Source organism: Dipodomys spectabilis, unplaced genomic scaffold (genome assembly GCF_019054845.1).
Source record: "Dipodomys spectabilis isolate Male_0828 unplaced genomic scaffold, ASM1905484v1 ptg000004l, whole genome shotgun sequence".
NCBI classification, from domain to species: domain Eukaryota; kingdom Metazoa; phylum Chordata; class Mammalia; order Rodentia; family Heteromyidae; genus Dipodomys; species Dipodomys spectabilis.
The window spans coordinates 6,423,398-6,447,289 of NW_024870681.1; the positions used below are offsets into that span (position 1 = coordinate 6,423,398).

A 23,892-nucleotide genomic window follows, 5' to 3' on the forward strand; every position below is an offset into this window, starting at 1 on the left:
AGCCACCAGAAAAACAGAAGAGGCACTGTGGCTCAAGTGGTAGAGTGCTAGCCTTGAGCTGAATAGCTGAGGGACAGCGTCCAGGCCCAGAGTTCAAGCCCCACGACCAACAAAAAGAAAAAAAAATCAGAACTAGGTAAGATACAACAAAGTACACACTAAATAAGTTGAGTAAGGTATTATAAATAAGTTCAATCCAAACCTGTACTTGCTAAAGTAAAGCATATATGAGAGAAACAGTGGCAGCAAAAAGTTTCTGACTTTTTGAGAAATCATAAAGCGTTTTATCTTACTTATATTCATAACATCTGATAAACTGAAAATTACCTGATATGCTCTAAAACCTGTTTTCCATATGTGATTAATTAGAATTAATCAGATTAATTAATTAGAATGTCTGAGAATCATAATAGATTCTATTTTATAAAACTGTAATAGCATATAATACAGAGAGGGAGTTGGGACTCAAGAGAAAATGTTCCCATTATTATTCCTTTTCTTGAAAATACCTCTGTTGTGCTTTATCCTATCCTCGTGAAATATTTTTGAGACTGTTAAGACCAAAAAGATACAAACTGCATTTATTTTGTGAGAATTAAGACTGGCTCAAGTTGTACAGTAACAATTGGATGAAAGGTTTACTAAATCTTGTTTTTCAGAAGAGCTGGTTTTGAATTGAATCACCCTTTGAGAGAAGACATCCCGGCTCGCATGATCTCATCAACCAGGAGAATGTTAGTGGCAATTACTGTGCTGAGAGGAAAGAAGCACATGAGCAAAGCCTGCTTACCACTTACTTAACCCCACTTCCTCATCCCCTACCCCCCACCCCCTGCAATCCTCACTGTGAAGGCCCTTTTTCTCCAGTTACTCTGGCATGAGATTTTATAAGACAAGACTATTATAACCACAAATACAATCCAACTCTTTGCTGACAAGGTGGAAGCCTGATTTCTATTCCAGCAAAACTGAACTTTTTTTCTTGTCAGTTGTGGGGCTTGAACTCTGGGCCTGGGCACTGTCGCTCAGCTCTTCAGCTCAAGCAAGCACTCTTCCACATGAGCCACAGCACTACTTCTAGTTTTCTGGTGGTTTATTGGAGATCAGAGTCTCATGGACTTTCCTACCCGGGCTGGCTTTGAACCGAGATCCTCAGATCTCAGCCTCCTGAGTAGCTAGGATTACAGACATGAGCCACCGGTGCCCGGCAACTGAACTTATTTCTAAGCACATCATTTGATTTTCCAGAGTATACAGGTAATATTAGTTCAGTAATTTCCTCTTTCTCTCTCACCCCAAATAAACAGTAAGTCTAACTTTTCCTGTTACTTATGTTGCTACAAATAATAAAATATGAAAATGGTTGTAAAATGACAGAAGTTAATCTTAACTAGATACCACACAATACCACATACTTAATAATTTTTCTACTGTAGGGTGACAAAAATAGACTCTGATGTTATCAATAACACTCCTAATATCTCTCTGCTTGTTATTGTCAACTTACCAAGAGTGAAGAAGTTGTTTTTTTACACAATAATTATCCCAAACTCCTGCATCAGCTGCTACCATTGGCTCCCCTAACAAAGTAAAAGGAAATCATCTTAATGCCACAATATTGATATAGTCTTTCAGTTTTGATTGATATATTCTTAGCAATATCTAAAAGGTACCAAAACTATTTTTGTCCAAGTCATTCATGGCTTCTGTGTTGTTAAGTGGTGTGTGTGTGTGTGTGTGTGTGTGTCTGTGTCTGTGTCTGTGTGTCTGTGTGTGTGTGTCTGTGTCTGTGTGTGTCTGTGTCTGTGTGTGTCTGTGTCTGTGTGCATGCATGTACATATGAGCCAGTACTGGAGCTTAAACTGAGGGCCTGGTCACTGTCCCTAGACTTCTTTTCCTCAAAGCTAGCTGCTCTACCACTTGAGCCACCGCTCTACTTCTGGCTTTTTCTGAGTAGTTTATTGGAGATAAGAGTCTCACAGACTTTCCTGCCCTGGCTGGCTTCAAATAGAACCACCATCCTCAGATTGCACCCTCCTGAGTAGGGTGTGAGCCACCAGCAACACGGTTTTAGTTATGTTCTTAAATGAGTGAACAACACTAAAAAGTGAACTAGAGGCACTCAAAATGTAAATAATAATATCACCCAAACCCACACCCTTTTACAGTAAGACCTGGATCATTGAAGAATAGTCCCTCTATCAAAGAGCTATGTTTTCTTCAGTGTCTTACCTGTATTCAAGTCTATACCAACAAGTTGTTTCGATTCTGAGTGCTCAGCCTGAACTTTCACTAGTGTGTCCTGCAGGTCATAACCAGAATTCTGAGCAAGAACCTTCAAGAATAAAAATAGTAATAATTACCAATATACAAGGACACGTGCACCTCCATGTTTATTGCAGCACTGTTTGCAATAGCTAGGATATGGAAACAACCTAGATGCTCCACCACAGATGAATGGATCCAAAAATTGTGGTATCTATACACAATGGAATATTATGCAGCCATTAGAAATGACAAAATAATGGCATTTGCAGGGAAATGGATGGAGCTAGAAGGAATCATGTTGAGCGAGGTAAGCCAAGAACGAAGAGACAAACGGTACATGGTCTCCCTGATAAGTGGATGCTAAATCCAAAATGTTAGGTGATACGACAAAACTAACAGGACTTAAGAAACAAAGAACTCCCACTCATCTGGTTGAACCACTACTAAATATCCCCATGCTGCTGATCACAAATATGGTATATAACATGTGAACACTGTTATATATTACAGACTGTGATAGACAATTTGCTCCAGGAAAGTTAGAATGAACTTGTGACTTTGAAATTATGTAATCACTTAATCATAATCAAAAAAAAAAAAAAAAGAACCTCGGGGAAGGGAGGGAGGGAGGGGATAGTAGGGGGAAAACAATGGAGGGGGTAACAATGTTCAAGAGGAAGTGTACTCAATACCTCACTCATGTAACTGTAACCCTCTGTATAGTATCTTTACAATAAAAAAAATAGTAATAATTATGTATGGCATGCTTTCATATATACACTTGAAAATTAAATATAAAAATAACCACTAGGGGCTGGGAAGGTGGCTCAGTGGTAGAGCGCTTGCCTTGCATGCTCGAGACCCTGGGTTCGATTCTTCAGCACCACATAAGCAAAAAGAAAAAAGCTGGAAGTGGCCCTGTGGCTCAAGTGGTAGAGCGCTATCCTTGAGCTGAAGAGCTGAGGGACAGCGCCCAGACCAGACCCACGACCGGCTCACGACCGGACCCCCCAAAAAAATAAAATAACCACTACTCTTTAGTCTTACAAAAGCATATCCATACAACAGTCATCACCTCTGAGGAATTCCATTTTTAATCTGTATCAAAATATTATTTTATGTGCTTGGTAGTTATATCTACTTAAACATTCTCCCTATGCACATTACTTTAAGTTCTGAGGACTCTACAGTGACTTTTTTCCATGTGAAAGATTTTAAATGTGGAAAGAGGTAGTGCTCCAGTTCTCAAGCCCTTTCTAAAAAATGCCAGCATTATTTGCAGCACCTTCAGAAGAACCGTGGACCTGTGGAGGCAGTGGTGGAGATTACCTAAACCTCTAACTAGGCACCTTTCATTCCTTAATGACTGTGTTGCTTTGGGGAAAGGAAAATGAGGATTCACTAAGAGCCCACAATTATATAATTGTAATAGAAATTACTTAAAAGACTTTGTAAGTATTGTTAATGATGTTTTAATTCATGGTAATAACATATTTAAATTCATTTTTCTGTATTTCTAACCAAATTAAGGACTTGACCTTCTGTCACATTAATATATGTATATATACTAGTTTCTCTCTTTGTCTAGGAAGAAGTAAAAAATGCAAACTAGTAGTATTTGGGAATACTAAAACAGCCTGAAGTTCATGTTTTCCACAATTACAGTGATAACATTTTGGATACCACTAACAAAATAAAGATCTACCCTAAAATCTAATTAAATTTTAAAAACTCTAAACTTTAAATTATGATTGATTAATTATGAACCATTTCTGCAGAAACCTTTTGTAGCTACTTTAACTTTTAAAGTTCAAAGTAGGTTGCAAGGCAATAATTTGACTTTTCACTGAACTACTTATTTTAAGCTATTATCCCAAACGGTTCTCTATTGAGTTGTAAAACACCTAAGAAAAAACTTCAGGAGGTGATGAAAACAAATATGTTTGTCTAATCTGCTGTTAGATAATATGAGCCATTAGTAATCAAACGCCTTTAGGTCTGAGCAGCTGTAATCTGGCCAGTAGGATGGTTGTACCTTGGGAATTATGAGTAAGGCATCTGCAAAAGCTTGGACTCCAAGGCGAGCTCTTCCTTGGATACTGTACTTGTACTGAACAAGAGCATCTGCTATGGCCACTTCAACTGCTCCAGCACCTGGAACCACACAATCTATTTGGAGGAGAAAAAAAAAAATTTGATGGCAACATATGCCACACCAGAAAAAGAAAGATTAAAAAGGCAAACTTTGCAAGTGTGTGCTATTATCTTACCCACCCCTAAAATGTATTTAAATACATACAGAAATCAAATAAACTGCATAGCCCAGTTGTTCTAGAAAGCATTCTGAAGTTAAATAATTAAGCATGGCACAGATTAATGACTACTACAACAACTTATCTCATTGTTTATTCTCTGGCAAATATGAATAGACATTTCTTCCACTTTCATCTTTTTCTATGACTACAAGAAAAGGTATTTCTTTACAAGTGATTGCAATACATTGTGTGAAATTGTTTAGGTAATTTGACCAGAGTTTTTGATATGGAATTCTTGGGACTCAATCAAGTACTTGTTTTCTAAATTGGAGTAGAACTCAAACTGCTGCCTGTGAAAAAAACTTAGATGTCTGGTTTCACTTTTCTAAGACAAGAGCTCTGGATGTATATAGCTACTCAGGAGGGTGGGATCTGGATCCTAGTTGAAAGCTAGCCAGGCAAGAAAAGTCCAGTAGAGTCTTATCTCCAGTTAACCTCCAAAAAGCTAGAAGTAGAACTGTGACTCAAGTAGTAGAATGCCAGCCTTGAACAGGAAAGGTTAAGGGAGAGTGTGAGGGGGGAAATATATATATATATATATATATATATATATATATATATATATACACACACATATATATACAATATGCATTATATATATATAATGCATATATATACATGTGTACACATATATATACTTGTTCCTTTGTAGAACTATAAAATCATTTCCAAGGTATTTTTAAAGCTCCGTGTAGGTGCTCACCTGTTCTGCTACTGAAAAGAGAAGGCAAGAAAATCCTAGATTTGAGGACAGCCAGGTCAAATTTTGTAAGAGTCTATCTCAAAAACCAAGCACCAAGAAAAGGGCTGGAGGCATGGGTGAAGTGGTAGAGCACTTGCCTAACAAGTGTGAGTCCCTGGATTCAATCTCCAGTAATGGAAAAACATCTTAAAAGTAAAGAATGATAACATTTGAATTAAGTAATTTTTCTTTCATAAACAGGAGTTAATTAAGGGAGTAGCATACCATGAAGAACATTCCAATATGATACAACTGTAAATTTTTTAAAAAGAATATTCCAAAGGAAAAATCTTTATAATCCAAAGCACAAATTGTCTAAAGTGAGATGATAAAACAATAATCATTCCTGTCTTTGAAAATAGCTTATATCCCATGATGGATTCGTCAATGCTTATAAATGCAAGGCTAATGTGTCCATTACCAGAAAGAGCTTACCATCTTCAATGGCATTCTTGATGGCACGAAGTCCATCTCTTATGGCATCTTTGATTTGTGTGAGAGTATGCTTATTTGGTCCTTTGATCAATAAGGTGACAGAGCGAGGGTTAACACAGTCCTCAATAAATGTAAACTTTTCTTCACCCTAAAGGTAACACACAAAGACATAACTTTAAGGCTGAAGATGAAGCTCCTCTCTTTTTTAATGCAAACAGAGAAATTTTCTTTAGAAGTAAAATGAAAGTCACAAGAAAATAAGGAGATTCTCTGAATAGAGGGGCCCTAAAGAGAACTATCACAGCTCCATTTCTGAACATTTGCCTAGCATGCATGAGAACCTGGAGCCCCAGTACCGTTAAATAAAAATTAGTAAAAGATAAAACTTTCACTATTCAATGACATTATAAAATCAAGACCTAGTTTTTATCAGAATTTCACTCTTCATGTGACTTTTTTTAAATCTATCTTTTTTTTTTCCCGGTCATGGGGCCTGAACTCTGGGCCTGGGTGCTGTCCCTCAGCTCTTCAGCTCAAGGCAAGTGCTCTACCTCTTGAGCCACAGCGCCACTTCTTTTTATCATTCTTAACTAAAGAAATGTCTTAAAATAGTTGTCTCAGCACTCAAGAAGCGAAGGCAGAAGGACAGAGAGTTGGAGCCCAGCCATAGCTACATAGCGAGACCTTGTCTCAAAAAATAAAAAAATAAAATGTAAATAAATTATATTTGAACTCTAAACAAATATTCAAGTAATTGAAAATCTATTCTACAGGTTAGTCAGTTCAAAATATGAATTTAAAGGTTAGTATTTAAAAAATAGGCTTGGTTCACTTTATAACCACTATTCACAGAAATACTCACTAAAGTATACTCAAACACAAGACCAGCATGTCCCAAGCAATCTATAGTGAGGTCCTCAAGCGAGTTCATGGCCACTCCACCACAAGCAAGACAAAGTCTGAAAGCACACACTATGTTACCATAGCTCTGGTTATGGAAAATGTAAGTGCTAATTTTTTTAAGATGAATAGCTATCTAGCAGATATGTCGCATGGAAGGCTATATTATAATGTATTATACTGTTTGGGTGGTTTTTTTAAGTTTACAAATTATACATATTTATCAAGTATAACATGTTAATACACACATACACCCTCCCCCCCCCCAACATACACACACAATGCTAGGCATGGTGGTATACACTTGTAATTCCATCTACTCAAGAGGGAGAGATTGAGAGGATCACAGTCTGAAACTGATCCTTGGCAAAAAATGTGAGACTCTATCTAAAAAATAACTAAAGCAAGCCAGGCACTGGTGGCTCATTCTTGTAATCCTAGCTATGCAGGAGGCTGAGATCTGAGGATTGTAGTTTGAAGCCAGCCTGAGGCAGGAAAGGCCATGAGACTCTTATCTCCAATTAACTACCAAAACCCAGAAGTACAGCTGTGGCTCAAAGTTGCAGAGCACTAGCCTTGAGCACTAAAGCCCAGGAACTGCACCCAGGCTCTGAGTTCAAGCCCTAGTTGCCCCCCTCGAAAATAGTAATCATAACCAAATAGTAATCATAAGCCAAAAAATCCTGGGACATGGCTCAAGTTGCAGAGTTCAAGCCCTAAATTCAAACTCCAGTATGGCCAATATTTATACTGCAGATGGCTAAATCATTAGCTCTCATAGTTAACATTTTTGTAGTGAGAACACTTGAAATCTACTCTCAACACTTATCAACAATATACTATATCCTTACCTGACCATGTTGTACAATAGATCCTTGAAGAGGTCCTTCCTATCTAACAAATTTTATATCCTTTGACCATCATCTATCTATCTGCCAAACCCCCACTTCCCCAACTTTGAGTAACTATAATTTTCCTATTTCCCTGAGTTCAACATATTTTAATCACATATAAGAGAGATTATGAAGTATATTATTCTTAAATTTATTTTTAAAGATTGAAAACTTTCCTGGCAGTTCAACAATATTATGAAGTTAAATACTTGGTTTTTGATAATTTAATTAGTTATACTATGTACTTATGAACAACATATCTGACATTTGATGTTTATTGTAACTTTATTCTATTGTAGATATTATTGATTATCACATTAAAGCTATTCTTGTCTTTGTAAAAAGTAAAAAGAACAAAATTTGCAATTTGTATACTACTATTTCCCCAAAAGTATTTGTTTATAAAACCAAAAGAAATATTCATGGATGCCAGGTGTGATGGTTCATGCCTGTAACCCAGAACTCAGGAAGCTAAGGCAGACAGTTTGAGGCCCGTCTGAATAGTGAGTTCCGGGCTTGCCTGTAATAGTGAAACTCTCTCAAAAACAAAGAAAGAGGCTGGGTGTTGGTGGCTCACACTTGTAATCCTAGCTACTCAAGAGGCTGAGATCTTAGAGTGGCAGTTCAAAACCAGACTGAGCAGAAGCATCTGTGAGACTCATCACCAACCACTAGAAAACCAGAAGTGGTGCTGTGACACAAAGTGGTAGAGTGCTAGCTTTGAGCAAAAGAGCTCAAGGACAGCAACCAGGCTCCGAGTTAAGCTCCACAACCAACAGAAAAAAAGGAAGAGGGGGTGGGGAGCAATTCACATGAGATACCTAGGATGATTCTACATACACAGAAGGCTAAAATCTGAGGGTTGCAGTTTGAAGCCAATCCAGCAAGAAAAGTTCCTGAGACTCTTATCTCCAATTAATCACCAACAACAAAAAACCAGAAATGATGCTGTGGCTCAAGTGGTAGAATACCAGTCTTGAGTGATAAAAGCTAAGGGACAGCACCCAGGCTCTGAGTTCACCCCAGTACTCACACACACACACACATAGACACATATACACACACACACACACACTCATAAAGTGTGTAGGAGATGTGGCCCAAGTGGTAGAGCACCAGTCTGAACAGAGAAAAGGCCCAGTAAGAGTATGAGGCCCTACATTCAAGCCTCAATAGCCGTATAAAATAATTTAGAATACATAATTTATAAGCTTACCTTTCCATATTTCTTCTTTTTGCTCTTCGAAGAGCTACTATTCCATGCTTTGCAAAAGTGTCTAAGGAAAATGGATCAATTCCCTAAAATCAAATTAACATAAAAGTTACAAATTTGGGGGGCTGAAAAGGTGGCTCAGTGGTAATGTGTTTGCCTCACATGCATGAGGCCCTGGGTTCAATTCCTCAGCACCACATAAGCAGAAAAAAGCCGGAATTGGTGCTGTGGTTCAAGTGGTAGGGTACTAGCCTTGAGCTGAAGAGCTGAGGGACAGTGCCCAGGCCCAGAGTTCAGACCCCACAACTGACCAAAAAAAAGTTACAATTTTTTAAATTGATTTTGTTTTAGCTATGCTGTGGGTCAAATTGATGCTAAGCAAATGCTATATTGACTATATCCCTGGTCATCAATTAGCATCAATTAATGGGACAAGGAGGTTTCATTTTGACATATATATACATATATATACATATATACACATACTAACATGCATATAATGCACTTTGATCAGATTTAGCCCTTCTATAACTCTCCTCCACCCCCCCCCAACAAAAAACTAATCTCAACAAGCTTCAATGTTCCGCTTTCTCACGTGTGCTAAATAAAGCATTTTGGCTACATTCACCCTCCTTCATCCTCTCCCCGTATACTCACTAGCACCCACACCCTGGATAGGACATGGTTTACATTTCAGCCATTCATTTTATTTAGCATATGCCATTTCTTCAGATCTCATCATAGTATTTCACATATGCATATACACATGCATATACTTTAGACTGGCTTTCATTTGCCCCATCCCAACTGCCCACTATCGTGCAGCTTTCAGTGATCCTTCACTCACAGATACAATGGATTCCATGTTGTTCTGTTTCCTGCTCCTCCGTTCTCTCAGGTGATCCCACAATTATAAATACATATCCAGATTTATGATCCTATGTGAGTTTACATATGTTTATCTCATAAACTTTTTTTTTGGTTGGCCATGGGGCTTGAACTCTGGGCCTGGGCATTGTCCCTCAGCTCTTCAGCTCAAGGCAAGCACTCTACCACTTGAGCCACAGCTCCACTTCCAGTTTTCTGAGTAGTACTGGAGACAAGAGTCTCATGGACTTCCCTGCCCAGGCTGGCTTTGAACCATGATCCTCAGACCTCAGCCTCATGAGTAGTAGGATTACAGGCGTGAGCCACTGGTGCCCAGCTTCTCATAAACGTATTTTATTTTATTTTTTTATTGTGAAAATATTGTACAGAGGGGTTACAATTACATGAGCAAGATAACGAGTACATTTCTTATCAAGCATGGTAGCCTCCTCCTTTGTTTCCCCTTCCCATCCCTTCCCATCCTCTCCCCCCCCCCCCACCCAATCCTCCCCGTCCACCCCCCCCATAAACGTATTTTAAACCGGGATTTTTCAAACCTTCTAGTCGCAGCATCACTGTACACTTGTATGTGTATGTGCCTGTGTGTGTGCCTGTATGTGTGCCTGTGTGCGTGTATGTGTGTATGTGTGTGTGTGTGTGTGTGTGTCTGCCCATGCCAGTCCTGGGACTTGAACTCAGGGCACTTTCCCTCAGCTTTTGTGCTCAAGGCTAGCACTCTACCACTTGAACCACGGCACCACTTGTTTTTTTTTGTTTGTTTGTTTTTGCCCAAGCTGTCTTTTGAACCTTGATCCTCAGATCTCAGCCTTCTCAGTAGCTAGGATTGCAGGCATGAGCCTACAGTGCACAGCCTGTTACTTTATACTGTTAAAAATTATGAGGAAGAGCTGGGTGCCAAAGGCTCACACCTGTAATCCTAGCTACTCAGGAGGCTGAGCTCTCCGGATGAGGTTCAAAGCCAGCCCAGGCAAGAAGATCCATTAAACTCTTATCTCCAACTAACCACCAGAAAACCGGAAGTGGAAGTGGCGCTGTGGCTCAAGTGGTAGAGCTGAAGAGCTCAGAGACAGCACCAAAGCTCAGAGTTCAATCCCCACAATGGACAAAAAATAAATAAATAAAAAGAGAGAAAGCTAGGCACTGGTGGCTCATATCTATAATCCTAGCTACTAGGGAGGCTGAGATCTGAGGATTGTGGTTCAAAGCCAGCCAGGGCAGAAAAGTCCCCCTGAGACTCTTATCTGCAATTAACCACTCAAAAAAAAATTAAAAAAAAAAAAACAGAAGTGACTCTGTGGTTCAAGTGGTACAGCACTAGCCTTGAGCACAAAGAGGTTCAGAGACAGTGCCCAGGCCCTGAGGTGTCTGAAGTGTCATTTGTTTTTGCTTTGGGATTTTTTTTTGTTATTGCTGTTGTTTTTTTGTCTTTTGAGGCAAGGCAAGGGGAGGAAGGTGAACAAGTACAGTCATGGTACTCAGTAGATACGTCATGGAAAATGAATTATGCAACATGTGGGCAGGGAAGGGAGGGGGAAACTGGAGTAAAACAGAGTAGTGATGCTGTCCAAAAGAGATGCACCCATGAAACAGTAATTCCTGTGCACATCACCTTAATAATAACAATAAAAGTTATATTTTTTAAAAAAGAACTTTACAACTTGGGGGGATGGGAGTAGGGGAAGGAAAAGCAAGAGAAAATGAAGGCGGAGTTAACATTGTTCAAAAAGAAATGTACATTGGGCAATAAATATAACAATATTTTTTAATAAAATATTTACTATACTTTCCAAAACAAAGGTTTCTGGAAGTGATTCACATTTTTTAAAGGTCTGTCTAAATAGAAGACAATGATTCTCCCATATTGTTTTGGTTCAAGTATATGCAGAAATCTGGCCCCACATTAGTAAATATTGGAAAGGGGCAAATATTTTAGTAGGCTTTTGAGATAAATATGAATATTTTTCTCTGATACTACATGTAAAACAAAACTCAAAACACCACTATTTTTTTTTTTTTTTTGCCAGACTGGAGGTATAAGGCAAATTGTAAAGCATTCATTGTGAGAGAAAAAGCTAATCGAGAGCACAAGGCCATGAGTTCAAGCCCTAAGTACTGGTACATTCAGGTGTCAGGATGGTAGAGGAGTAAGTCTAAGGCTCCAAACTCAAGGTACTCACCTGATACTGACACATATACACGAGTTTCTCAAAGGTTGGTTTCAATGTAGAAGATGGAGCTATATAATGAACTTTTCAGACTCTCTTGCATTAAAATCCATTAGTCTTGCACTTTAAATGACTTATTTAAAATCAAGCATTTTTTTCAGTCATTTGCAAAATATTAGTTCACTGAATTAAGTTCAAATTGCCATTGGCAATAAATACTGACAGGTGTCTTCCTTGAAGTGATAGAATTGCTTCATTCATTTTTCAGAATGAAATCTGCCAAATACTCAAATCTAAATAACCACAATTTGTTAGTCATTCTTCAAAATAAAAATGGCTTTCCATGACAAAACTGGATAGCATTCTCATAGCTCAATTACACCAGGGTTTTCCTTCAAGACAACCACCATGTTTTGATACATAGCAGAAGTGCTTGTGTGTACTTCAGACTTTATCACAAATGTAATCACTTTATCAAGCCCTTTTTAAAAAAACTACCAGTTTTCTGCAGGTGTGAGGGGTGTAGCAATGAAGATGATGAGTGACCTGGTCAATAGTCCAGTGCTACTGCCTGGGCTGCAGCAAGATGCCAGACGGTTCATGGACACTGCCTTCCACCATCACTACATATCTGCCCAGTGCCAAAGCACTGTTAGTAATGGGAAACAGGAAAATAGTTTTTACCTCAAACTCCCTGATAGCCAACCCCACCAGGGGTCCATAGACCACATTTGAGAAGTGCTGAAAACACTCACAAATGAAAATCTAAACTTTCCTTCTCACCTTTTGATTAATAACAACAAATCCTTTGTTGGAATTAGCACAGACTTTTTCTTTCAGGTCTATTATTTTCTGTACTCGATCTTCAATGAATTTTCGTTCAGCTTTTACAAATCGCTCTTTCTCTTCTGCAGTCTTATAAAAGAAACCAGAGTTCACCTCTCTAAAAAGATTCATAAGAACAAACTAGTAAGCCAGATATGGTAGCGTGTGCCTATAATTCCAGAACTCTGGGGGCTGAGGCAAAAAGGCTGCAAATTCAAGGCTATCCTGGGCTATATAGTAGCAAGACCCCACCTCAAACAAACAAACAAACAAGCTAGTAAAGCATGGGGGGAGGGCAAGGGAAAAAAGAAAATTAAGAGATTAAAAAGCACTTTCCAAAAAAGAGTTTCAAAAGTTATAAAGAAAAACTAAGACATACGTTTTTTCATATTCTAGTGATACATTGCAAGTCAGGATAAATGCATCTTCCACTTGCTTCTTCATATGTGGATGACGGGCACCATGATCCAAAACTAATCCTTTGATCAGCCTATTAAAATATACACAATGTTTTTTACTTTGAATAGACACTTTAAGTTAGAATCATTCTCAAGGTTTTAGCACAACAGTCAGGGTACTTCAACTCTTGCATGTAACTAATAGAATTAGGAAAGAAAATCTGCTCTAATACAGTGTGACTACAAAGTCACAGCAAAAAAAAAATCAAACCAAAATTATTCTCCAAGTTCCATGGCTCAAAAATATGAAATAGTGGATCAAATGGTAACAAGCACACAATAAATTTCTTAGGGACACTTGCTCAGAATCATTGTATACAACTAAAATTATTAACACACACACACACAACACTATTAAAAAGTGAAGGGAACAAATATATATCTAACAAAAGAATGTTACAATGCTTATAGAAGCACTATTCATAAACTTATTTAAATCTATTTAAGTGCTTATTAATAGTAGAATTAATAAACTATACAATAGTAACACAATAAAATATTAAATGTCGATAAAAAATAACAATCTAATGCATGCAACAAGATAGATGAGTTTTCTTTTTTAGTTAAGCTAGAAAGGTAAACTTAAGGAAATTCTGTGGTTTACTCTTCATTCCAGCACCTAGAAGTGTCTCAGTTAATAGATGTTGAGTCAATACTCTGATGTTCAATAAAAGCAACTAACAAAATTAGTTATATATCTGAGAAGAGCTAGTAACAGTGGCTTGTCCCTATAATGCTAGCTACTATGCAGGCATAGATAGGAGGATAACAGTCCCAAGGCTGGTCTGGGACAATAAATTAAAAAGAGCAGGGCTATATGTATGGCTCAAGTGTTAGAGGTTGATGTAGTGCTTGCCTACCAAGCACAAGGACCTGAAATAAAACTCCAGTATCAGGGAAAAAAGAATATCAGAATATTCTAGAACATAGAATATTTGCATATATGATCTAATGTTATGCTATTTACTGTGTATCTGTTTCTGATTTATGCTTCATCTCCATGATTTCCACCATGAAAAGATCAATAGGATAACCCGGTCTTCTAACAGCCAAAACTGAGTCCACCACAGCCTGAAAGAGAAATTAATAAGAATAATAAGTTATTTGCACTTATTAAAAACAAAAACTACTATAGGCCCAAGTAATCCAGCTAGACAGGAACTACACTAAACAAGTTAAAGGGCCTCAGCTTTAAAAAATAAGGCAAAGCCAACAAGTGCCTCTTTGTCATGAACACTAAGGAAAAGCAATACCAGTGGAGCTCTAGACTTGGAATGGCATGTGTATAATACTAACTACTAAGCTAAGGTAGGAGGATTATAAATTCAAGGTCAGCCTGGCCTCTATAGGGAAACTTTGCCTGGAAAAAAAGGAAAAGAAAGCAACAATAAATACATACATGGATACTTTAGAGAACTAAGAGAACTTCAGAGATCACGTGGTGCAAACATCTATTTTACAGATAAGATCTCACAGTGGCTGAGCCTAGACAAGAACTCCCGTCTCCAGAACTCAGTACCAAACCACTTCTGTCTCCACCTCCAACACTATTCAAACTTTCCTACCAAAACACACATTAAAGGAAAAGGAAAGCGCATAGGTAAACAAAAGAGCTCAGGTTTGCTGGTCATGATAACATATAATCTTTTTAAATTTTAAAAAATATTTATCCAGCTGGGCGCTGGTAGCTTGAACTCAGGACCTGGGTACCATCTCTAAGCCTCTTTGTGCTCAAGGCTAGCACTCTACCACTAGAGCTACAGTGCTATTTCTGGCTTTTTTTAGTTGTTTACTGGAGATAAGAATCTCAAGGACTTTGCTGTGCAGACTGGCTTCTACCTGTGATCATAAGATCTCAGCCTCCTGAGTAGCTAGGATTACAGATGTGAGCCCCTGATACCAGACTCAGATATTCTTTTTGAAGGTAAACAAGTGTTTATTTCTTAAATGTGTTACATATCAGCTCAATCACGCTTCATTAAAGCAGTAGCCCTCTTTGTGTGTCACCTCATATAACAGCTAAGCTGAGACCTCTCTACCACAGCAGATAACCCACAGGCACCCAAGACTCTCTAACTTTCAAGTCACTTAAGTGTTAAGTATTATGACACGTTAAAAAATTACAAATACTTTTCTGACCAATCTTGTCTATACATAAGACAATTATAATTATTTGCCTTCCTGTTGCTACATTTTAAAAACTCGCATGCAATATTTTCTGTCTCATAGGAAAAAAAATATCACCACAGGCCTGATCAAACTAATTGTGAATACCAAACTTTAGTCATGTACCTCTGTCAGCACGTCAGCCAGTTCAGCATGAACCTTGGTTCGCAGAGATGTTCGAGCCACATCTAACAGTGTATCTCTTTTCATCTCCTTTTTCACTTTAACTTCATCTAAAACCTCAAGTGCCTTTACCTTTGCAGCTTCAAATCCTTCAGAGATTATTCTAGGATGCAGTCCCTGTTGTAGCAAAGTAAAATTAAAAATTACAAAGTAATTCATTCAAAGTAAATGTACCCTCTCCTATTAATAGGCTGGTTATATCCCCCCAAAATAAATGTTATCTGCATTCATGACATTATATGAATTTGTATGTACATTTTTCAATGCTTTGCATTTGAAACAATCTCAAACTTACAGAAAAGGTACAAATTCAAAAAAATATAGAAGTCACTTTTTTTCTTCAGCTGTGTTTATAGACATGCCCCATCATGCCTAGTATTAAACTCTTTTTCCCCTAAAATTATCATGCATTGCCCTTTTGAATGAGTTTAAAAGAAAAAACTCCTTTCAATGAAAAGGAAACAAAACAGCAATGATTTAAAGAAAAGTGATAGTCATCACCTTTACTCAGTGATCAAAGTTAAGGTCACAGTAATAAAACAAAGTGTAGCCTATATCTCCTGGTAGGATGCATTTATAAGAACATAACAGCACTTCCATGCTATTACTGCCAAAAATTAATAGCCTGAGTCTAACAGTAAAGAAACAGACAAGTAGGGACTTCCTACAAAATAACTAGTATACAATTCTTATTAAGAGCAGCAATGTCAGCCTGGCACTGGTGGCTCATGCCTACAATTCTAGCTACTCAGAAGGCTGAGATCTGAGGATCAGGGCTCAAAGCCAGCCCGAGCAGAAAAGTCTCCATGAGACTCTTATCTCCAATAAACTACTCAAAAAAACCATAAGTGGTGCTGTGGTTCAAGTGCTAGAGCACTAGCCTTGAGTGCAAAGAGGTTCAGGGACAGCGCCCAGGCCCTGAGCTCAAGCCACAGGACTAATTTAAAAAAAAAAAAAAAGAGTAGCTATGTCATGAAGCATAAAAGGGGCTCAGGAACTGTTTCAGCTTAAAGGAGAGTAAAGGGACATGACACCTAATGCGATGCATTATCCTAGATTGTCTTCTGTGAAGGACACTATTAGGAGAATGAAACTTGGAGGGAAAAAACACCTGCAGGTTAGATACTAGCACTGTATGAATGGGTCACGTTAATGTTAATTTCCTGTTTCATCTACATGTACAATAGTCATATAAGAGAACTACCTTCATTCTTAAAAAAGTCTACTGAAGCTGGGTGCCACTGGTGCATGCCTGTAATCGAAGTTTAAAGCCAGCCAAGGCAGGAAAGTCTGTAAGACTTTTATCTCCAGTGAATTTCCAAAAGGCTAGAAGTGGAGCTGTGGCCCAAATGATAAAGAACACTAGCCTTGAGCAAAAAGGCTCAGGGACAGTACCCAAGCCCTGGGTTTGAGCCCCAAGGCAGGCACAAAAAAAAGTGCATACTGTAACATGTAACTCATACCTACAGTTTACTCTCATACCATTTGGAAAAAGTTATATATATATTGTATATATAACATATATTTTTTTCATTTTTTTTTTCAGTTGTGGGGGGCCTGAACTCTAGGCCTGGGCACTGTCCCTCAGCTCTTCAGCTCAAGGCAAGTGCTCTACCACTTGAGTCATAGCACTACTTCCGGCTTTTTCTGCTTATGTGGTGTTGAGGAATTGAACCCAGGGCCTCATGCATGCAAGGCAAGCACTCTACCACTGAGCCACCTTCCCAGCCCCTATAACATATATCTTATAAAGACAGGACAGAGGCTGGAAAAATACCTGGAGAATTTGAGTAAGGTATACAGTAATACTTTGCAATATTCTTGAAATTTTTCTGAAGGCTTAAAGTTTTGACCTAGCAATAGTTTTAATTTTTTTGTCAGTCATGTGGCTTGAACTCTGGGCCTGGGCACTGTCCCTGAGCTCTTCAGCTCAAGGCAACTGCTCTACCACTTGAGCCACAGTGCCACTTCCAGTTTTCTGGTAGTTAATTGAATATAAGAGTCTAACAGACTTTTCTGCCCAGGCTGGCTTTGAACCGCAATCCTCAGATCTCAGCCTCCTGAGTTGCTAGGATTACAGGCGTGAGCACCAGCACCTGGCTCTGATAACTTTTTTTGACCCAGGTTCTTCCTAGGTAGCCCAGGTTAGTTAGATAACCACAAACCTCCTGGCTCAGCCTGCCAAGGACTGGAATGATAGGTATATACCCCCTTCACCTGCCTAATGTTCGTTCTACAAAATAATATGCAAAGTTTGTGAAAGCTGGTAGAAAACCTACTTCATTCCATCCCTTTCTCTGCCACTCTTGTAATGGCATTTCAAAGTTGAAATTAATTGAGCATTTCTGCTGGGCACTGGGCTACGGGACATGATCTTAATTTAACTCTCTCAACAACACTATGAAGTGGTACTATCACTATTTCTACTTCCCAGATGATGAAAAAGGAATTTGGACAAATATGTAACTTGCCTTAGATCAACAAGCTAGTACAGAAATGGGGACAGGATTTAAACTTACAAGATGTGCCTCTAAATCCTGGGTTAATCGTATTTTCAATTTTTTTTTTTTCTGTCCAGAGCTCACAAAGATCTTGACTACTAGAACTTTGGGTCTTGGCATCCTTAAAATTGTCATCAAGTCAGGCGCTGGTGGCTCACACCTATAATCCTAGCTATTCAGGAAGCTGAGATCTGAGGATCCCAGTTCAAAGCCAGCCCCAGCAGGAAAGACTCTGATCTCTATTAACCACCAGAAAAGCAGACATGGTGCTGTGGCTCAAGTGGTAGAGTGCTAGCCTTGAGCGGAAGAGCTCAGGTACATCTTCTAGGCCCAGAGTTCAAGCCCCATGACTGACTCAAAAAAAAAAAGCCATCAAATATTTAAAAGGCCACCCTACCCACATCAGTCATTCAGAGGTTGTTATGTTTAATTTATTCACCACACAGCAAAGTGTGAGATTCTTCACTATCATCCTCCTGACACTTTCCCAGCCTCTTTACTGGGCACATTACTGGGCACATCACTTAAAACTCCAGTAACATCAGACTGTTGTAGCTAACTGCAGGCCATGCTGCTCCTGCCTAAAATACCATTCTCACCTCTCCGTCTTTCATGTGGCTCACTCCAGTCTGAAGATTTGCCCAGGCCTGCTTCCTCCACTGACCACTTTCTGAATATCTGCAGGATAGTTCAGAGTATCTGTCCTTCTTCAGAGGCTGTGTGACATCCTGTGCCTAATTCTTTCACTGCCCAGACATACATTGCCCTTATGTGCCTGTCAGCATTTCACCACTCAATCTCCTTTCTTCCTACCCCAACACTGATTTTGTTTGGGTGACCCTCTTTCCATCTGTGATCCAAGAAAAACCAGTCCTATCCTTAGCTTAAATGGTGAGTCCTGGTTAGTCTCCATTCCCCTGCAAATAATTATTATGATAGGTTGGTATGAGAGTAAAATTGGTCTGACCACTCTCAGTCCCTCCTTAAGAAGGGTCTACATTCCATAGTTAGGTGAATGGTTTATTTCCTGCACTCTCCTGCTCAAGCAAGTAGCACTGATTTCCTCTTATAGTCACATATATAGATGGAAACTAGTGTTAGGTTGGAAGTATACTATGGGCAAAAGAGCAAAGAGACAAAAAGACTTGCAAATCAAGCAATCCTAGACTCTGCCTTATCTCGCAATGTTCTACTACAGGAGGTAATAGTTTCCCTATTGTTTAAGTAAGTTTTACTCAAGTATCTGACTACTTACAGCCAAAAGCATTCTAAGATAAGTTGCTGGTACTGAATTTAGACAATCCACAACACTAAATGAAGCACAAAGGAGCAATAATTTTAGCACTCTGACCAGGTGTGCTTTGCTGAAATAGTCTATGAATAAAGGACAGATTCAAATAGGTAATGCCAAGGAAAGTATACATACTGAACAGAGGTGGTGCATGATAATCTCATTGGATGGAGGGATCTGGCTAGAATAGGTCGCTTCTAAAAGTAAACTCACAAAGTGGAAAACCTTCAATCATTTTCTTTTAGTTATTTGTTCAAAGCTGAACAATTTGGTTTCAACTTTTATCTTTAGAACTTTCTTTCTTAGGCCATTACTCACATACATGTATAAGGATGATTCTTCACCTTTCTTATACATATACATTATACATTTTATTTTTTAACAAAATGTATATAATTATAATAAAGACCATTGCTTTGGCCAAGAAACTTGTTCATTATTACTTCTACTTATAATTGACCAGAATATCTTGATTAAAATTAACTTATACTCTCTAAAATGAAACCTCTTTTTAAAACTGCTCAAGATAAAGTATGAAATGTTAATACCTCAGAAATATAAAGGTCAGCTTGCTTTAGTAACTCTCCAATAATTAAAACGTTTGAAGTGGTACCATCTCCTGTGATGTCATCCTGGGCTGTTGCTACTTTTGCAATCAAGGAAGCTGTCGGGTGCTGAATTTGCTGCAAAAAGTAGGCAAAGTATTTTAAAGAGAATGAAAGAAAGAAAGAAAGGTCATCAAAAACCCAGATAACCTAGGGGGCAATTAAACAATGGAAAAGCTTCATTCTACAAGTTTTCAAGTTTGATATTGCCAATAATAAATGTCAAGTCCAAAATTTAATAATTGAGCTGGGTGCTGGTGGCTCACGCCTGTAATCTAAGCTACTCAGGAGGCTGAGCTATGAGGATCGCAGTTCAAAACCAGCTGGGCAGGAAAGTTGTTGAGATTCTTATCTCCAATAAACCACCAGAAAATCAGAAATGGCACTGTGGCTCAAGTGGTAGAGTGCTCGCCTTGAGCTGAAGAGTGCAGGGACAGCACCCAGAGTTCAAGCCCTGTGACCGACAAAAAAAAAAATATTAATTGACAACTAATAGAGTCTTAACTTTTTATAAATGTCTTTGCTTCACAATGCAATGACATTTCCATTAGATTAAGTTCTTCCATCCCAAAGATGGCTTCATTCATGAAAATATGCAAAGGATTTTTTTCCAAAAACTGTAATGCAAGCTAGGAATGTGGCTTAGTGGTAGAGTGCTTGCCTAGCATGCATGGAGCCCTGGGTTCAAATCTTCAGTACCACATACACAGAAAAAGCCAGAAGTCGTGCTGTGGCTCAAGTGGTAGAGTGCTAGCCTTGAGCATGGAGAGGCTCAGAACAGTGCTCAGGCCCTAAGTTCAAGCCCTGGACTGGCAAAAAAAAAAAAAAAAGTAATACACTTTTACTATATAAGCATTTGCAAATAGCCAAAAAGAATTATTGAAGCTTAACAAGCATATCTAAAGATTACAGCATTGAGCCATCTTGGCTTAAAGACATATAAATTGTTAAAGTCTGGGGATGTAGTTCAGTGGTAAAGTATTTGCCTACTGTATGTAAGGCCTCGATTTCAATCCCTAATTCCATATATACACATACACTTACACACAAATAAGTAAAATAAAGTCGCACAGGACATATATTTAAATTGTATCCTGTCCTTAGTTAAGATTTATCAAGGTTCAAGGGAAGGAAGGAGTTTAAGAAGGTAATACAGACAGGGTGAATTTGATTAAAGCACATTATATGGATGAGTGTAAATAGCACAATGAATCCCCTTTGTACAATTAACTCATACTAATAAAATTTGAAAGAACATATTAAGGTTATTAAAATCAGCAGCAGCCAGGCATGGTGGTATAATCCCAACACTTAAGAGTTGCACATTTGAGGCTAGCCTTGTCTAAACAACAAGACCTTGTCATCCTCCCACCAAAAAAAAAGGGAAGGTGGAAAGGCTAGACACTGAGGTTCTCACTTGTAATACTAGCTACTCAGGAGTCAAAGATATGCAGAATCAAAGCCAACCAAATCAAACAAAGCAAGTTACTAAGACCCCATATGAAAAAATAAACTAGGTGTGGTGGTTGTTAGTATTATCCCCACCTTTGGTCCTCAGTTCCACCAAGACGTGAGCTCCCCCCAGCCCTGGAGTTCCCACCATACAGCTGGCCACTCCTTCTCTCCGAGCTGAGCTCCCACCTACCTCACTTCCTACCCCTAGACCCTGCTGCTACCTAGTTAGTGAAGGCTGCCATGTGCTCCCTCTCTGGGGGAAATATGGCTCCTCTAATAAACCTTGTAATAATCTTTCTCCTGTGCCTGCCTGCCTCTGCATGGTCCCCTGGGAAGGATGTGATGGATCCTTGCAGTGGTCACATCTGTAATCCCAGCTACATGAGAGGAATAGGTACAAGGATTCTGACCCAAAGCCAGGCAGGGAAAAATGCAAGACCTATTTGAAAAACAAAGCAAAAGGAACTGGAGGTGTGTGGCTCTGAGTAGCTGAGTGCCACTTATCATGCACAGGGTCCTGAGTTCAAAAGCCAGTATGGGGGGAGGGAGGGAGAGATGGGGCATAGCAGGGAGGGCAGGATCAGCTCACCATTTCATGAAGGAGCACATTGCCATCTTTGGTGAGTTTGATGTCACCTGCACCAGAAACAAGCCTGTTCCAAGAACAATGATGTCATTAACTTCACAAGGCAAGACAGTCCTGATATTTGCCATCTACTTTCTTTTTTTTTTTAATAATAAATGTGGGTTGTTTTATTTTATTTTATTTTTTTTATTTTTTGGTCATGGGGCTTAATCTCAGGGCCTGGACGCTGTCCCTCAGCTCTTCGGCTCAAGGCGAGTGCTCTACCACTTGAGCCACAGAGTCACTTCCGGCTTTTTCTGCTTATGTGGTGCTGAGGAATCGAACCCAGGGCCTCATGCATGCAAGGCAAGCACTCTACCACTGAGCCACCTTCCCAGCCCAGCCATCTACTTTCTTAATATAAAGAAGTGGTTTGGAAAGTTTCCCTCGTCCCATGGAATCAGCACCATTTGAAGCTCACAGAATCACTTCTCCTCAGATGGACTTAGGTGTTATCATTCTAAAGGGGTTCAAAGGGTGGTTATGAAGATGGGCCAGAGAATGTAACTATTACATATGGCATAAATGTGGACATTTCCTGCAGGTTTATTTGGGGGAAATATTCAGTCATTCAATTTGGTTTCCCTCATTCTTCTCTTTAATCAACAAACTCTGTCAAGCTCACAACTTATATATGTCTGAAATCCTAACCTCAGTCACTACCTCTACCCTGGATTACTAAGATCAACTACTGATTCTCTCTAAACTTGAATCTCTACATCCTATTTTCCCGAAAGGCAGCCTAAACTAAGTTAATTCCCTGACCAAAAAATCCTTAATGATTTTGATGCTTTCCATCACCTTTAAGGTAAAATCCAAAGTAATTTGCCAATGACATTCTTGACCTTTCCCAATCTTTTCCTGCTCCATCCATCACCTCTCAAGCAAGTCTTTTGGCTCCCCTAATGCATCATGCTTTTCTGTTGGGTTTATATCATTCAGCTTTCTCACTCAGGAAACGGATCTATTTAGTAGGCATGCCCTCTCTTCTCCAAAAAGGTGAACTCATTCTTCTTTCAGGGCTCTGATCAAACATCATGTGTTATTTGAGAAGTTTTTCCATCAGCCATCAGTTACTCCTCAGTATAACGGTCAGCATCTATACATAACTGGCTCGCTTGTTCTACCAGATCTCATCTCATCTGTTCCCCACGATGCAGTAACCAAGGGCTCTCTTTTGCCAATGATATTAGCTTACCCATTCCTGTCAGGATGTTGCCTTTTGTACGCAAGTGTCTTTTCCTCTTGTGTAGAGAAAGCAATGATGCTAAGTAAGTCTATGTTGTGAGACATGGAGAACCATGGGCATAGATCGTTCAAGTAACAAGCCTAAAGCAGGAAGACTACGAAATATGGATCTGAACCTCTGTCCGTCTGATTCCTAAGCCTGAACCCTTTCCATGACAACTCACTGCCGAGCAAACACAAGATGTCTTAGGGCTGTGGGTGCTAGGCAATGCCTGCGCGTTTGGCCTGGGGTGCACCACGCTGAGTTCGAGGAGCCTTGGGAGGGCCTTGGGAGGGGAGGGCCTGGAAAGCAGGACGTAATCCTAGCCACTCTGGAGGCTGAGATCTGAGGGTGCAGTTAAGTCCGTGAGCCACTTCTCTCCCGTTAACCCCCAGAGAGCGAGAAGTGGAGCTGTGGCTCAAGTGATAAGAGCGCCGGTCTAAAAAGACAGCGCCCAGGTCACCGCTCCCGGGAGAGGTCGGGCACCCGCACCGTCCCTGCGTCTTTGGGGACGCCCCAAACGGCGCGGCCCCCTAACCGCCGCCTCACATTTTCATGGTGCCCTTCGGACCCAAGTTGGTACGCAGCACATCCTGCAGCCCCCGGGCGGCGCAGATGTTGACCGCCAAGGCCGCCTGGGCCCGCGCCACCTCAGCATTGGAGTTGGCGGCTTTAATCGCTGCCATGGCGTTCAACCGTCGGGTCCCGAAACTGCCGGCATCCGAGCGGTGGGGGG

The 23,892-nt window shown here is 39.5% G+C and overlaps 1 protein-coding gene across 1 annotated transcript; it reads right to left on the minus strand.

Moving 5' to 3' along the window:
* Positions 1-591: 591 nt before the first annotated feature.
* Positions 592-23,861, minus strand: Cct6b (chaperonin containing TCP1 subunit 6B). The gene is made up of 14 exons (XM_042692962.1): positions 23,706-23,861; positions 21,893-21,956; positions 19,792-19,926; positions 15,395-15,568; positions 14,070-14,173; positions 13,024-13,134; positions 12,603-12,762; positions 8,770-8,852; positions 6,623-6,719; positions 5,761-5,908; positions 4,304-4,437; positions 2,233-2,335; positions 1,508-1,580; positions 592-753 (listed from the first exon to the last, which is right to left on the minus strand). Exons 1-14 carry the CDS (start codon positions 23,840-23,842, stop codon positions 681-683), a joined length of 1,596 nt encoding a protein of 531 aa, XP_042548896.1. The 5' UTR covers positions 23,843-23,861; the 3' UTR covers positions 592-680.
* Positions 23,862-23,892: the final 31 nt, after the last annotated feature.

Excerpts from the sequence above, each read along its gene's own strand:
- Cct6b (XM_042692962.1), bottom strand. The coding sequence starts at position 23,842 with ATGGCAGCGATTAAAGCCGCCAACTCCAATGCTGAGGTGGCGCGGGCC. Across the intron at positions 13,135-14,069 it reads AAATCAGAAACAGATACACA|GCTGATCAAAGGATTAGTTT; the intron begins GTAAATAGCATA and ends ATATTTTAATAG. Across the intron at positions 754-1,507 it reads AAACAACTTCTTCACTCTTG|CACAGTAATTGCCACTAACA; the intron begins GTAAGTTGACAA and ends CTTTCCTCTCAG.